At 31.1% G+C, this 13,678-nt stretch overlaps 2 protein-coding genes across 3 annotated transcripts; one reads left to right on the plus strand and one right to left on the minus strand.

Annotated features, from left to right (window-relative positions):
• Positions 1-485: 485 nt before the first annotated feature.
• Positions 486-2,433, minus strand: LOC130674259 (potassium/sodium hyperpolarization-activated cyclic nucleotide-gated channel 1-like). Its single transcript, XM_057479527.1, has 3 exons — positions 1,970-2,433; positions 1,754-1,918; positions 486-1,686 (listed from the first exon to the last, which is right to left on the minus strand). The coding sequence occupies exons 1-3, from the start codon at positions 2,188-2,190 to the stop codon at positions 486-488; spliced, it is 1,587 nt and encodes a 528-aa protein (XP_057335510.1). The 5' UTR covers positions 2,191-2,433.
• Positions 2,434-2,826: 393 nt separating this feature from the next.
• LOC130674824 (peroxidase-like) lies at positions 2,827-12,934 on the plus strand. 2 transcript variants are annotated; one of them, XM_057480244.1, is made up of 11 exons: positions 2,827-2,907; positions 4,347-4,434; positions 6,064-6,414; positions 7,958-8,134; positions 8,241-8,443; positions 8,528-8,729; positions 10,135-10,332; positions 10,412-10,565; positions 10,641-10,797; positions 12,156-12,525; positions 12,603-12,934. In XM_057480244.1, the coding sequence occupies exons 1-11, from the start codon at positions 2,905-2,907 to the stop codon at positions 12,821-12,823; spliced, it is 2,124 nt and encodes a 707-aa protein (XP_057336227.1). In that variant the 5' UTR covers positions 2,827-2,904; the 3' UTR covers positions 12,824-12,934. The 2 variants fall into 2 exon arrangements, with proteins under 2 accessions (XP_057336227.1, XP_057336228.1); XM_057480245.1 differs by lacking the exon at positions 2,827-2,907 and having other exon boundaries at positions 4,164-4,434.
• The last annotated feature ends 744 nt before the right edge of the window (positions 12,935-13,678 follow it).

The following is a 13,678-nucleotide window of genomic DNA, read 5'->3' on the forward strand; positions in this document are numbered from 1 at the left end:
TCGCGGCTTTCACAAACGATCTACTCCCTCTTTCGCGTATCCCTCTCTCATTCTGGATCTACATTCATCCAACAAACCGTCTCTTTCTACCTGCCTACCTACAATAACAACTACAGAGTTACCGGCCTATTGTTATTAGTCGGTGTTGTATCTGGGTCTTCTCCGCAAATCAGCAATACATTTACGCTGGTTATACTCACGGTAGCCACACCCCACGGGTTTATAGACACACCGATTCCTGCGCATTGTTCTAGAGCCCAATGAGCCTAGTCAGGGGATGAACCACTTTAGCAACCAGCCTGCTCTGGAAGCGGACGAAAAACGCCACGATCTGTAACTTTGGTCCGAGTCATTGGACCGGAAACAAAAAAAGGTCTATTTAAAGCCTGGAGTCTCCACTTTTATCCCTGCCATTAAATATTGAAGCAGCTTTCATTTCCCAGGATCAAGAACCAAACAGCGAAATAACGGAAATCTACGAAATCCTAACGCGCGTCAATAGTCAAAGTCTTCTCGTGCCTTTCGACGGCAATCTTCTTAATTCTCTCCCACAAAACCGGATATGGGTAAATAGTCCTCATGAAATCACTTCTCTCCAGTTTGTAGAGCTCGCAGACTTCAACGGCAACGACAGTCGCGACCCGACGTTCATTGGGCATGACCATAGCGACCTCTCCGAAATGGGCACCGTCTTCCAGATGACAAATTTCGGTCCCCGAGAGCCCATAGATAGCGACCGTGCCCGTTGCAATGAAGTACATGCAGTCGCCTGGTTGATTGGCCCTGACAATGACATCGTTGGTGAGGAACACTTCCGGGATCAGCTGACCCACGATCCGGGTCAAAAGTCCTACTGGTAGATTGTTGAAGAACGCCACATTCTCAACCAGTTTCCTGCAGGCATGCATCCTAATCTCTTGACGCATTTGCGTTGAAATAGTTCCCAGTATCTCCGATTCCCGGAAAAACCTCCTCTGGAACCGGAACTCATAGTAAGTGAGAAATCGCCTTTGAGCCAAACGGGAAAGATGTTTATGCCGCATGTATTTCTGCAATTGAGCGACTGTCGCTTGATACTTCAACTGGGAAGAGTTACGTGCCTTGTAGAGTCTCATTGCGTGACTGATTATATAGCAGAGAACCAACATGCTGAAGGACTGTAGGATCATTACCACATACTGATCTTCCGCGGTCTGCATCTCGTTGGTCAGTACTCCAGATCTCGTTAAAATCGTCACTGTTCTTATCAAACTCGCCCAGTAGGCTTCGTTGCCCGTTCTCTCCCATAGCCCATTCTGGTTGATCCAGGATCCAGGAACTGGCTGGCGTATCAAGGAAATCGAAGTCATCACCACGGGGACGATCCACGTGATGCAGGATAGCCAGTGAAGGATGACCATCAGCAGAGGAATGAAGCAAAAGATCCCAAAGTAACCTGGAGAGACATCATAGGTCTCCGCGACTCTGATCAGATACGAGTGGGTCGAAAAGATCCGGAAGATGTGCATCAGACTTGCTAGCTTCTGTAGGACATCTAGAGGCTCCCCATCGATTTGAAACCGAGCCAAGAAGACCAAGTCCGTGGGGAACGATCCCAAGATGTCGGGAACCGAGCTGGAATGACAATAGTGCCTTGACACTCGTCTCCAGGTCATTTCTACCTGCCCTCGTGCTTCGTCATAGTATCTGGGATAGGAATGTATCTATGAACTGTCATCTAGGAACTGAAACTGATGGTAATCTGGCGACTTACCCAGTTATGAAGTTAAAGAAGACATCAAGGCAGCAGATAGCCAACAGGTAGTTCTTGATCACGCCCCAGGACGATCGGGATCGATGGATATCGAACGCCGCTCGGTAGGGAATGAACAGCAAGCTCGCTGCCAAGTGAATGATGATCAAGAAATCCCACCATTGACTAAAAATTCAGGTTTTTTAGCCCAGGTCGTAGGATTATTTGATAACTTACCGAAATATACTGAAGGGATGAATGATCCACGTGTTGTTCCGTAAGTGGAGACGCTTTTCATTGATAATCGCGCTGTGATTTCTGAGGTAGCGATGCGCCCGCGGGTTTTTCGTCGAAGCCATAAATATTTTACGGAACTGATGCACGTACTTTTGAAAACGGGTTCTGTGGGGTATAGGAGCAGTTTCGCTTTTTAATTCGCAGTCGTGGCTAAGCAGCATGATGATTGTAACTGACGGTTACCTTTACAGTCATTTGTTTTTTTTTAAATATCGGCAGCGAGCCACCAGATAAAGAAGTTCCCGGGGTATTATCATGAGTCGGTATCGAAGGTCGGTAACAGATCGGCCGCCGGTCAGTCGGTAGAGCAGAAAATTTTCTTGTCAGCTGCCGCTAACTTTTCATCACCAGGACGGAAAATTTTCCTCATCAAAATGAAGATTTTGTGCTGATGATACTTCTGCCGATTTTTTGAGGCGGGCAAGCGAGGGTTAATTGAAGGATCTTACCAATTAGTTAATTACTTAATTAGCGAAATAATTTATCGTCTAATGATAAGAAATAAATGATTCATTTGAATAAGTTCCTATTGTTTGAATTAAAAAATAATAATAACTAATGATTGTTTGCTGCCCAAACAAGGATAGGAAGTAAAAGGAAAATGACGAAAATTGCAGCAACTAAATTAGCTCAAGTTTATGTATGATAGAATTACACGATTTAGATAAAAGTCTCACCGTCAATAATATGTATGTCTGTTGTTAATTACTCCCGCAATTAAATCAAGTACAAATATGGACTTTCTCCGGTTGTTTATAAGCGACCTAGGAATCGGTTAGCCGCTCAGTTGGCTTCCTACTAAATCCACGCATTGACCTACGAACACTTTAAATTGTTTTTAAATTATAATAACGATTCGATCACTTTTTTAACTAATGGTAAGTTATTTCTTTTTTACCGCGTATTTAACATGTGCGCGATCTATTCTAGTGGCAATAAATTTTCAACTCGCGGTATGACGATAAACTTTTTGACGCAAATTTAAGTCTCTATTGATTTTTATTATCGGATTTTTGATCTATGGGTTGCTGAGTTATCGATAAGAAGTGAAAAAATTTTTGAATTCGAAACAGTGCTTCGCGATTTTTTTTAAGCCTCTACAATTTCGAAGCAATGAGTCGAAAATATAATTCATAGGCTATCTTTATAGGAAATTTAATTTTCTACAAATTTGTACTCTTACAATTTTATCGTATCTCCAATAACTTCTGAGTTATCGGTGAAAAATCGAAAATAAATCGAAACTTGTGCTTCGCGATTGTTTTATTTATTAAACTCCGTAACTTTGAAACTTTAACTCCCATAAAAACGTTTTTCGAACAAAATTCATAGGAAATTTCATTCTCTACAAATTTGTACTCTTACAATTTTTTCGTATCTCCAATAATTTCTGGGTTATCGGAGAAAAATCGAAAATAAATCGAAACTTGTGCTTCGCGATTGTTTTATTTATTAAGCTCCGTAACTTTGAAACTTTAACTCCCATAAGAAAGTTTTTCGAACAAAATTCATAGGAAATTTCATTTTCTACAAATTTGTACTCTTACAATTTTATCGTATCCCCAATAACTTCTGAGTTATCGGTAAAAAATCGAAAATAAATCGAAACTTGTGCTTCGCGATTGTTTTATTTATTAAACTCCGTAACTTTATAACTGTGACTCCCATAAAGAAGTTTTTTAAATAAAATTTATAGGAAATTTTATTATCTACAAATTTGGACGCTTACAATTTTTTGTATCTCCAATAATTTTTGAGTTATCAGCAACAAACAAAAAATACACCAAAACCCATGCTTCGCGATTGTCTTTCTTATCAAACCCCATAACTTTTCACCTATAACTCTCAGAAAAAAACTTTCGGAATAAAATTTGTAGGAAATTAAATTTCCTACAAATTATTATCAGTCAACTTTTTTTCTATCTCGTACCATATGCCAGTTATCGGTTCTCAAATATAAACTGCATGAATTTTAAAGTAAAAAAAATAAAAATTCAATCACATATATATAAATAATATATGAGCTGTCACTCAATTTATTTAATTAAATCAAATTTATCATAATTTATGTTAAAATTTTAAATAATAATAATTTCACTAAATTTTTTTGTTTACGCGATTGCGAATTCTCGATGGTCATTATCACGTTCCATTTGTCATACATTTGCGTCATTTTAAATCTTTTGTTATAAAAATACTAACGAAATAAATAACTTAAGTTAATCCTTGTACTTGTACTCTAATTATTCTAATGATATTTAGAACTTTTCCTTTCACTCACTACTTTTAACTCCATATACTTTTTTTATTGTTACAGATATTGTTTAAAATGAAACCGTTTATTTATTTTATTTTTTTTTTCTGTGTAAATAATGTATGCGGCTTACAAGTCACGTCTACACCCGGTAAGTTTTTTTCTTAATTAATTTTTAATAAAAAAAAAATTAATTGAAAAAATAATTACAAGAGATTAATTAACGGGATCCAATTATCGGGAATGAGTTATCCATTTTTTTTTTATTGAAAATTAAAAAAATATTTAATTTAAATAAATTGAAATTACAATTTTTTTTCTTCGTATGGAATTTTTTTTTTTTTTTTTTTAAATGGATTTCAATAAATTTTATGGAGTAGGTCAATTTACGGGTAATTGTAAGAGCTGATCCCAATTATATTTGGAGTAAAGAATTTTTATTTAATTAACAATTGTTCGAGTTAAAAAAAATTTTATCGATTATTTTATTTTATTTTTTAGAAAATTAATTCAATTGTAGGTCATTTTGTGTAGAATTCAATGAACTAGAAAGCCTGGGTGTAGTTTTGCTGAAAAAAATTTTATTTACTGACGAAAATTATGAATATCGGTCGAAAAGTTTTGAAAAATTGCGATGCAGTTGGAATTTTTCAGATATTTAACTTTTGACTTGAATATCTTCTGAACCAAGGAAGATACGAAGAAATTAAAAGAATACAAATTTGTAGCAAATTAAATTTCCTACAAAATTGGTCCTGTGAAATTTTTTCCCAGGCTAACAGTTCAAAAGTTATGGACATTCATAAAAAATCGCGAAGCACCAATTTGCTATTTCGCACTAATTTATTATTGCCCATAATTCAAAAACGGACGGAGATACGAAAAAATTCAAAGAATACAAATTTGTAGAAAATAAAATTTCCTACAAAATCGATTTTATAAAATTTTTTCCCAGACTGACAGTTTAAAAGTTATGGGCACCCATAAAAAATCGCGAAGCGCCAATGTGCACTTTAGTATTTTGCACTTTTTTATTTTTGCCCATAACTCAGAAACGAGCAGAGATAACAAAAAGTTTATTGATTACAAATTTGTAGTAAATTTAATTCTCTATAAAATTGATTTCATAAAGTTTTTTGTCAGACTGACAGTTTAAGAGTTATGGGCATAATTATAATAATTATTAATTAGTAATATTTATTAAAAAAAAAAAAAAAGAAGAAGAAGAAACAAGACCAATAAAAAGTATTAAAAAATAATTTAAGCGTGAAAGTACCAAGTATTGTTATTGTAATTGTAATAAAACTATGAATTTCTATACCCACTCTAAAGACAAAAAAATCGCGAGTCTTTTATAACCGCATTAATCATCTCACGTCTTTATTCTTTATTTATTTATGATTCATTATCACTTGGTTTTTGTTTCCGGCTTTCAAAATTAACTGTCTGACATTAATATTCGCGTCTAAAGTTAATCATTTACTGATTAGTTTTAGTATTCATCCGCGGAGTTATTTTTTTAAAAATTCCCCGAGGCGTGTCCGACATAAAGAATTTTTTGTTTACGCGATTAATGGAAGAAAGTCAGCTGCCAAAATTTTTTTATTTATTAATTTAATCCTGGGGTTCATTTGAAAATTTAACTTTAAATAAAATCGCGCATAATTTTTCTAAAAATTCAATCACGAGAAATTTTTGTAAAAAATCCTTTTGAAGTCTTAGAGAAAATTCGCGATCCGATTCGCGGTCCGTGGATTAATTAATTTTTATTTTTTTTCAGAATCTCAAGGTCAGGCATGGAATTACTTGAACTTCATCTCACTTATACAGAATTATTTAAACCCCACAGCAAATCCCATAATAAACGCGAATGTCCAATTCGTTCACGCGCCTCCCGCGACAGATTATTTTGGATCAAAAGGAACAAATTCGTATAAAAATAATAATAATAATAATATCGGTACAAGTAAAAGTAAAAATCCATGGACATGTGACAGAACAAAACCACAATCATGTACACAAGAATTACCGTACCGTAGTTTCGATGGTTCGTGTAATAATTTAGAAAACCCAACCTGGGGAATGGCAAAAACTCGTTACGCTCGACTATTACCTCCAATTTATTCTGACGGTAAATTTATACGCATTATTATTTATTAATATATTTATATATATAGATTTATACATATATATTTTAACGATATATGACGGAATTGAAAAGTAATCAACTAGATTATATTTTCTAAATCTCGTATGAAAATTTTAAAAGATCTCTTTAGAAATTATATTAATGGACTATTATTAGAAATCTGAATGGAATTCCATTAATGGAATTACGAAATAAATTTTTTCATTATAATTTTTCGAACAGTTGTTTTTTATAAATTTTTAATGGACTATTATTAATAGGAATTTTAATGGAATTCTATTAATGGAATTTCTTGACAAATTTTGAATAGTCTACTTTAATAGATATCTAAACGAAATTCTAGTAATGAAAGTATGCAATGAAAATTTTCAATGGAAATTGTTGGAAATTTTTCAAACATTAGTTAATGGACTATTTTTAATGGAAATCTCAATGAATTTCTATTAATGGAATTATGAAATAAATTTTTTCATAAAAATTTTTAAAACAGTTATTTTTTATAAATTTTTAATGGACTATTATTAATAGAAATTTCAATGGAGTTTTATTAATGGAATTTCTTGACAAATTTTTAATAGTCTACTTTAACAGATATCTAAACAGAATTCTATTAATGGAAGTATGCAATAAAAATTTTCAATGGAAATTGTCGGAAATTTTTGCAAATATTATTTAATGGACTATTTTTAATAGAAATCTCAATGGAATTCAATTATATGAATAACTGGATAAATGTTTCTTTGGAAGTTTTTAGACAGCTATTTATTATGATTATTTTAATGGACTATTATCAATGTAATAATGAATAGTGGTCCAATGGAATTGGATTCCATTGAAATCCAATGGAATTTTACCGTAAAAATTTTCAATGGAATTGTTATAAATATCTCTATATTCCTTCTATGGGCTTAAAAAAAGAACTAATGGATTTCTATTAATGGATTTTTTCAATTAAAATTTTTAATGGAATTTCTAGAGAATTATTTTTTCACAGGATTTAAATAGACCATTTTTAATAGAATGTTAAATAAAGTTTTATTAATGGAATTCTGCAATAAAAAGTTTCAATGGAATTTTTCAGACAATCGTTTTTTATAGAATTTTTAATGGACTATTTTTAATAGAATTTAGGTACCATACTATTTCTAATAGAGTTTCAAATGGAAATATCGTCTCTGAAAAATAGTCCATTAACAAAATTTTTAGCCCGATCACTGAAAAAATTTGAGACTGCAAAATTTTCATACGAAATTTAATGGAAAAAATATGTATACATATAATATATATATATTTTTTCATTCATAAAAAATTCAATTAAACCATAAAATTAATTGAACAAAAAAATAATAAAATTACTCAATTGATTAGAAAAAAGTGAATGATAATAAATAAAATTATTTATTTATAAAATATAAGTAATTAGTAAAGTAATATATTTATTATATAATCACGTAAGAAATACAAGAATATAATTGGTAATATTTATAAATATTAATTAATAAGAAATTTATTTTTTCGTACTAAGGAATTTGGCAACCGGCGGTTGCTAAAAGTGGCCGCGCATTACCGCGAAGTAGAGTTCTTAGTTACACATTATTCCCGGAGGTAAGGGTAAAAGATCCAAAATGGACATTGGCTACCATGCAATTCGGACAAATTGTCACCCATGACATGGCGCAATTGGCCACTGCGCCGATGTTGAGTAAGTGAAAGTTATAATTTAATTACTGACTTTTTTTATTGAGAAAATAGAAAATTTTAAGCCAAAAAAAAATTCATTGGTCCATAAAATAAATAATTGATTACAGAAATGGAATCACCAGAATGTTGTACAAACGACGACAAGTTGATAAGAAAATATTTAAATGACCCTTCATGTTTTCCGATCTTGCTTGGACCCGACGACCCGAATTATGACCCGCGGTCATCAGAATGTTTGACATTTACGCGCGCGGCTGCCGACTTTCAGATACCTGACGATTGTTACGGTCGACAAAAATCTGCTGACCAGGTAGTTGATTGTAAAAAAAATACTGATGATAATCGTTATTTGATTGACGGATTTATTGAATAATTGATATGTAATGACTTATAGATAACATTAGTAACCCAATTTCTTGATCTTTCGGTTGTTTATGGATCATCAGAAAGTCAAGCTAGAAATTTACGTAAATTACAAGGAGGTAAAATGAGAACACAGATACGGAGGCAAAGAGAATGGTTGCCACCGGCAAATCCTGCAAATGTCACTGGACAATGTGTAATAGAAACGCAAAATGATGTTTGTTATGATGCAGGTAATATATCAATATATAAGAATTTTTTTAGCTGTCGAATATTAATTGCAAGTAAATTTATTTGCAAAACAATTTTTTTTCTCAATTTTTTCAATCGAATTTCAATAATGGTTTTTATAATAAAATTTTAATAAATTTTGTTTAAAAATTCAATTTAAAAAAAAAATCTGAAAATTATTAATGGAATTTTATCAATGGACTATTATTAATAGAAGTTAATAATGGATGTTGTAATAGAACTTGAAAGTTTAATTTGAAAAAAAAAAAAATATTTCGATATATTGCTGATGGAATTTTTAGAAATTTTTTAAATGGAATTTTTATCAATGGACTATTTTATTATTAATAGAATTTAATAATGGATTTTGTAATAGAATTTGACAAATTTTTTTATAAATTCAATTTGAGAAAAAAACATTTCGAATTATTGCTAATGGAATTTTAACAAATTTTTTTAAATGGAATTTTGATAATGGTCTATTATTAATAGAATTTTAATAATGGAATTTAGACTAGAATTCGACAAATTTTTTTATAAATTCATTACGAAAAAAACTTCAAAATATTTTTAATGAAATTTTATTAATAGACTATCATTAATAGAATTTAATAATGGATTTTGTAATAGAATTTGAAACGATTTTTTATAAATTAAATTTGAGAAAAAAACATTTCGAATTATTGCTGATGGAATTTTGATAAAAATTTTCAATCGAATTTTACTAATGGTCTATTATTCATAGAATATTAATAATGGAATTTAGTCTAGAATTTGGCAAATTTTTTTTATATATTTAATTTGAAAAACAAAACATTTAGAAATATTGCTAATGGAATTTCGATAAATTTTTTCACTGGAATTTTATTAATGGTCTATTATTCACAGAATTTCAATAATGGAATTTGTACGCGAATTTGAAAAATTAAAAAAAATCAATTTGAGAAAAAAACATTTCGAATTATTGTTAATGAAATTTTATGAATAAATTTTTTAATGGAATTTCTAATAGAATTTTTTACTGAAATTTTCAAAGATATGTTGTAAATTCAGAAAATTATCACATTCAATGGAAGTTTATGAATAGTTAATAGAATTCCATTAATAAGCTAAAATCAATAGAATTCCAATAGTCTTATCAATAGCTCTATCAATAAAAATGTATCAATAAATCTCAACAGCAAAAATTTTTTTTCCATTTGTAATGGAATTCCATTAGAATAACTTGACATAACTTTGACCATCAGTTCTAGCCCAAATATCAGAGATACGAAAAAATCTCATAGGACCTTTTTTATTCAAAATTTAATTTCCTACAAAAAAGCTTTCTTTCATTTTTCCCCTAATCTTATTATTTCTCCCGAAATTTCTATGAGAAAATAAAAATAACTAAAAAATTCCCTTAAGGTGACAATCGCGTAAATCAAAACCCTCAACTGACGGTCCTCCAGATCCTCTTGGTCCGCGAGCACAATCGTATCGCGACAAATTTAGCCCACATAAACCCTCACTGGAATGACGAAACGATTTACCAGGAAACCCGTCGGATTGCTATCGCTTCTTATCAGCAAATAACTTATTACGAGTGGCTGCCCGCGATTATCGGTAAGTAAATAGAAAAATTTCTCCTCAAACTAGTTATTTAATCTCATATGACATTCCCCATTACATAATTAATTTACAGGACTCGATAACGCACTTAAATATAAAATAATTTACGATACCCCAGACACCGAATATATAAACGACTACAGTCCAAATGTTGATCCGACTGTTCTAAATGAACATTCTAATGGCGCATTCCGTGTCTTTCACTCTCTCATTGCCGGTTATATCAAGTAAATTAAATCAACTTTATTTATTCAAATGTCGTTACATAATAAACTCTCTAATAATTCATTTTTTTGATAAAGATTGGTACAGGAAAATCGAGCGTCTAGGGGCCTACTGAGATTAAGCGACTGGTTTATGCGGCCTGGTATCATTGAACAGGCCGACAACATGGACGACTTGACACGTGGGCTTGCTGACCAACCAGAACAAGCGCGAGATGAATATTACGATCATGAGGTAACTTTAGGTTTTTTTTTATCTAATTTTGGGGGCCCATTTTACCCTGTAGACTTTAATGAGGTAAGAAAATTTTTTCAATGATTTTATTGCTGACTATTTTGTGAAAAAATTTTTTTTTGAGTGGCTATTTATTAATAGACCATTTTTGGGGGATTAGGGAATTGGAATTCCATTAATTAGGGGCTTTAATAGAATTTTTTTGTAGAGTTCCGTTAATGGAACTGGTTAATGGACTATTTTTAATGGAATATCAAATGGAATTCTATTAATGAAATGAGTCAAACGTTTTTAATAGAGTTTCAGTAATTGAATTTTTGGAGTTCTAGCAGTAGAATTTTTTAATAGAATTTTTACTAGGGTTTCAATAATGGAATTTTTTTATTCAAATTTGAATGAAATTTTTAATAGAATTTTTAATGGAATTTTTAATGAAATTCTATTTATTTTCATTAGAATCGTTACTGGAATTCTAATAATAGAATTTTTAATAGAATGAGAAGAGGTCCATTAATGGAATTTTTCCAATAAAATTTCAACGGAGTCCAATCAATTAAATTTTTTCAATAGAATTTTTACTAGGGGCTAAGTAATGGAATTTTTAATGGAATTCTTAATAGAATTTTTAATAGAATGGCAAGAGGTCTATTAATGGAATTTTCCAATAAAATTCCAGCGGAGTCCAATCAATTAAATTTTTTTAATAGAATTTTTACTAGGGGCTAAGTAATGGAATTTTTAATGGAATTTTTAATAGAATTTTTAACAGAAGTTTTAATAGAATGGCAAGAGGTCTATTAATGGAATTTTCCAATAAAATTCCAGCGGAGTCCAATCAATTAAATTTTTTCAATAGAATTTTTACTAGGGGCTAAGTAATGGAATTTTTAATGGAATTCTTAATAGAATTTTTAATAGAACTTTTAATAGAATTTTTAATAGAATGGCAAGAGGTCCATTAATGGAATTTTCCAATAAAATTTCAATGGAGTCCTATTCATTGAATTTTTTAACAGAATTTTTACAAGGGGTTAAGTACTGGAACTTTCCAATAAAATTTCAATGGAATTTTAATAGAATAGCAAGTTATATAAATAGAATTTTCCAATAAATTTTTTTATGGAATTATACTAATGGAATTTTTTTGAGGTGACATTGATGTAAATTTTCAATAGAAGATTTGTAAAGTTCTATTAATGGAGTTTTTCAATAGAAATTTTACAAGAGTTCCAATAACGGAATTTTTCAACGGAATTTTTGTGGAGTTCTATTGATAAATTTTATTAATCGAATTCCATTAATGAAACATTTTCAATAGAATATATAGTAGACTCCAATTAATGGAAATTTTTTTACAGGTGACACTTTACCTATTTCGCGGAAATAGTAAACTGGGTGGCGATTTACGGTCGACTGACATTCAGCGAGCACGTGACCACGGACTCGCGAGTTACAACGACTACCGCGAATTCTGCGGCATACCTCGCGCTAAAACCTGGGCGGATTTCAACGACTACATTAGTCCGGAAAACGTCAAAAAATTGGCGCAGCTGTACGAGCACCCTGACGACGTTGATTTCGCGGTTGGTGGGGGACTGGAAGTCAATACCGAAGGGGCACTTGCTGGGCCCACATTCCTCTGCGTTTTGATCGAACAGTTCTATCGATCGCGCGTGGGCGATCGGTATTGGTTCGAGTCACCTGATCCGGTTGTTGCTTTTACTCGCGGTAATTTTTTTTTCATACTTATCATTATTGATATTTTTCTCTGTTAATCAGTAAATGTTTTCTTTTTTTTTTTGCAGAACAACTTCGCGAAATAAGGAAGTCAACTTTGGCCCGATTCATGTGCGACAACAGCGACAGCATTAAAAGTCTGCAGCGTCACGCATTCAAATTACCCTCGCCCTCAAATCCAATTGTCCCTTGCGACTCGTTACCGTCAATCGACTTGTCATTTTGGAAAGACTTTGCGCCCCAGCTGGCCAATCAGCAACAACATCTCGGTATCCTCTACCGGAAATGATAATTCATTAACCGTATCTTTAAATTAATTGATCATTAACCTTAATTTAATAAATATAATAAATAATTGTTAATTATCCTGTTATTAAATTTATTTAAAAATAAATTTGTTAAAATTTTTTATATTAATTTAAATAAATAATAATTTTTTTAAATTTCAATAGACCATTATTAATCGATTTGTAGTAATGGAATTTTTTATTAAAATTTTTTTAGTAGAACTTTTCTTAATGGATTTTTGTTAAATTGCGCAACGTTTTGAGACCTGGTAAGTTATTCTGACTATTTTTAAGACGAAGTTCGACTAATGGAATTTCGGTAATAGACAATTTAATGGAATATGTAATTGAAACTTTATTTGATGGAATTCAATAAATGAGTTGGAGTAATAGTCTTTTAAATGGAATTCTATCGAATCCAGAATTTCAGCAATAGACTATTTAATGGAATTTTAGTAACAGTATATTCAATGGAATTACATCAATAGTCTATTTAATGGAATTTTAGTAATAGGTGACTTAATGAAATTTTAGTAGTGAGCTATTTAATGGAATTATATCAATGGTCTATTTAATGGAATTTTAGTAATAGTATATTTAATGGAATAATTTCAATGATCTACTTAATGGAATTTCAGCAATAGACTATTTAATGGAATTTTATTGTTGGACTGTTTAATGGAATGGTAGTAATAGACTATTTAATGGAATGGTAGTAATAGACTATTTAATGGAATATCAGTAATAGCCTATTCAATGGAATAATATGAATCATCTATTTTATGGAATTTTAGTAATAGTCTATTTAATGGAATTTTAGTAATAGACTATTTAATGAAATTTTAGTAATAAACTAT

The sequence above is a fragment of the Microplitis mediator genome, chromosome 9 (assembly GCF_029852145.1).
Source record: "Microplitis mediator isolate UGA2020A chromosome 9, iyMicMedi2.1, whole genome shotgun sequence".
Classification (NCBI taxonomy): domain Eukaryota; kingdom Metazoa; phylum Arthropoda; class Insecta; order Hymenoptera; family Braconidae; genus Microplitis; species Microplitis mediator.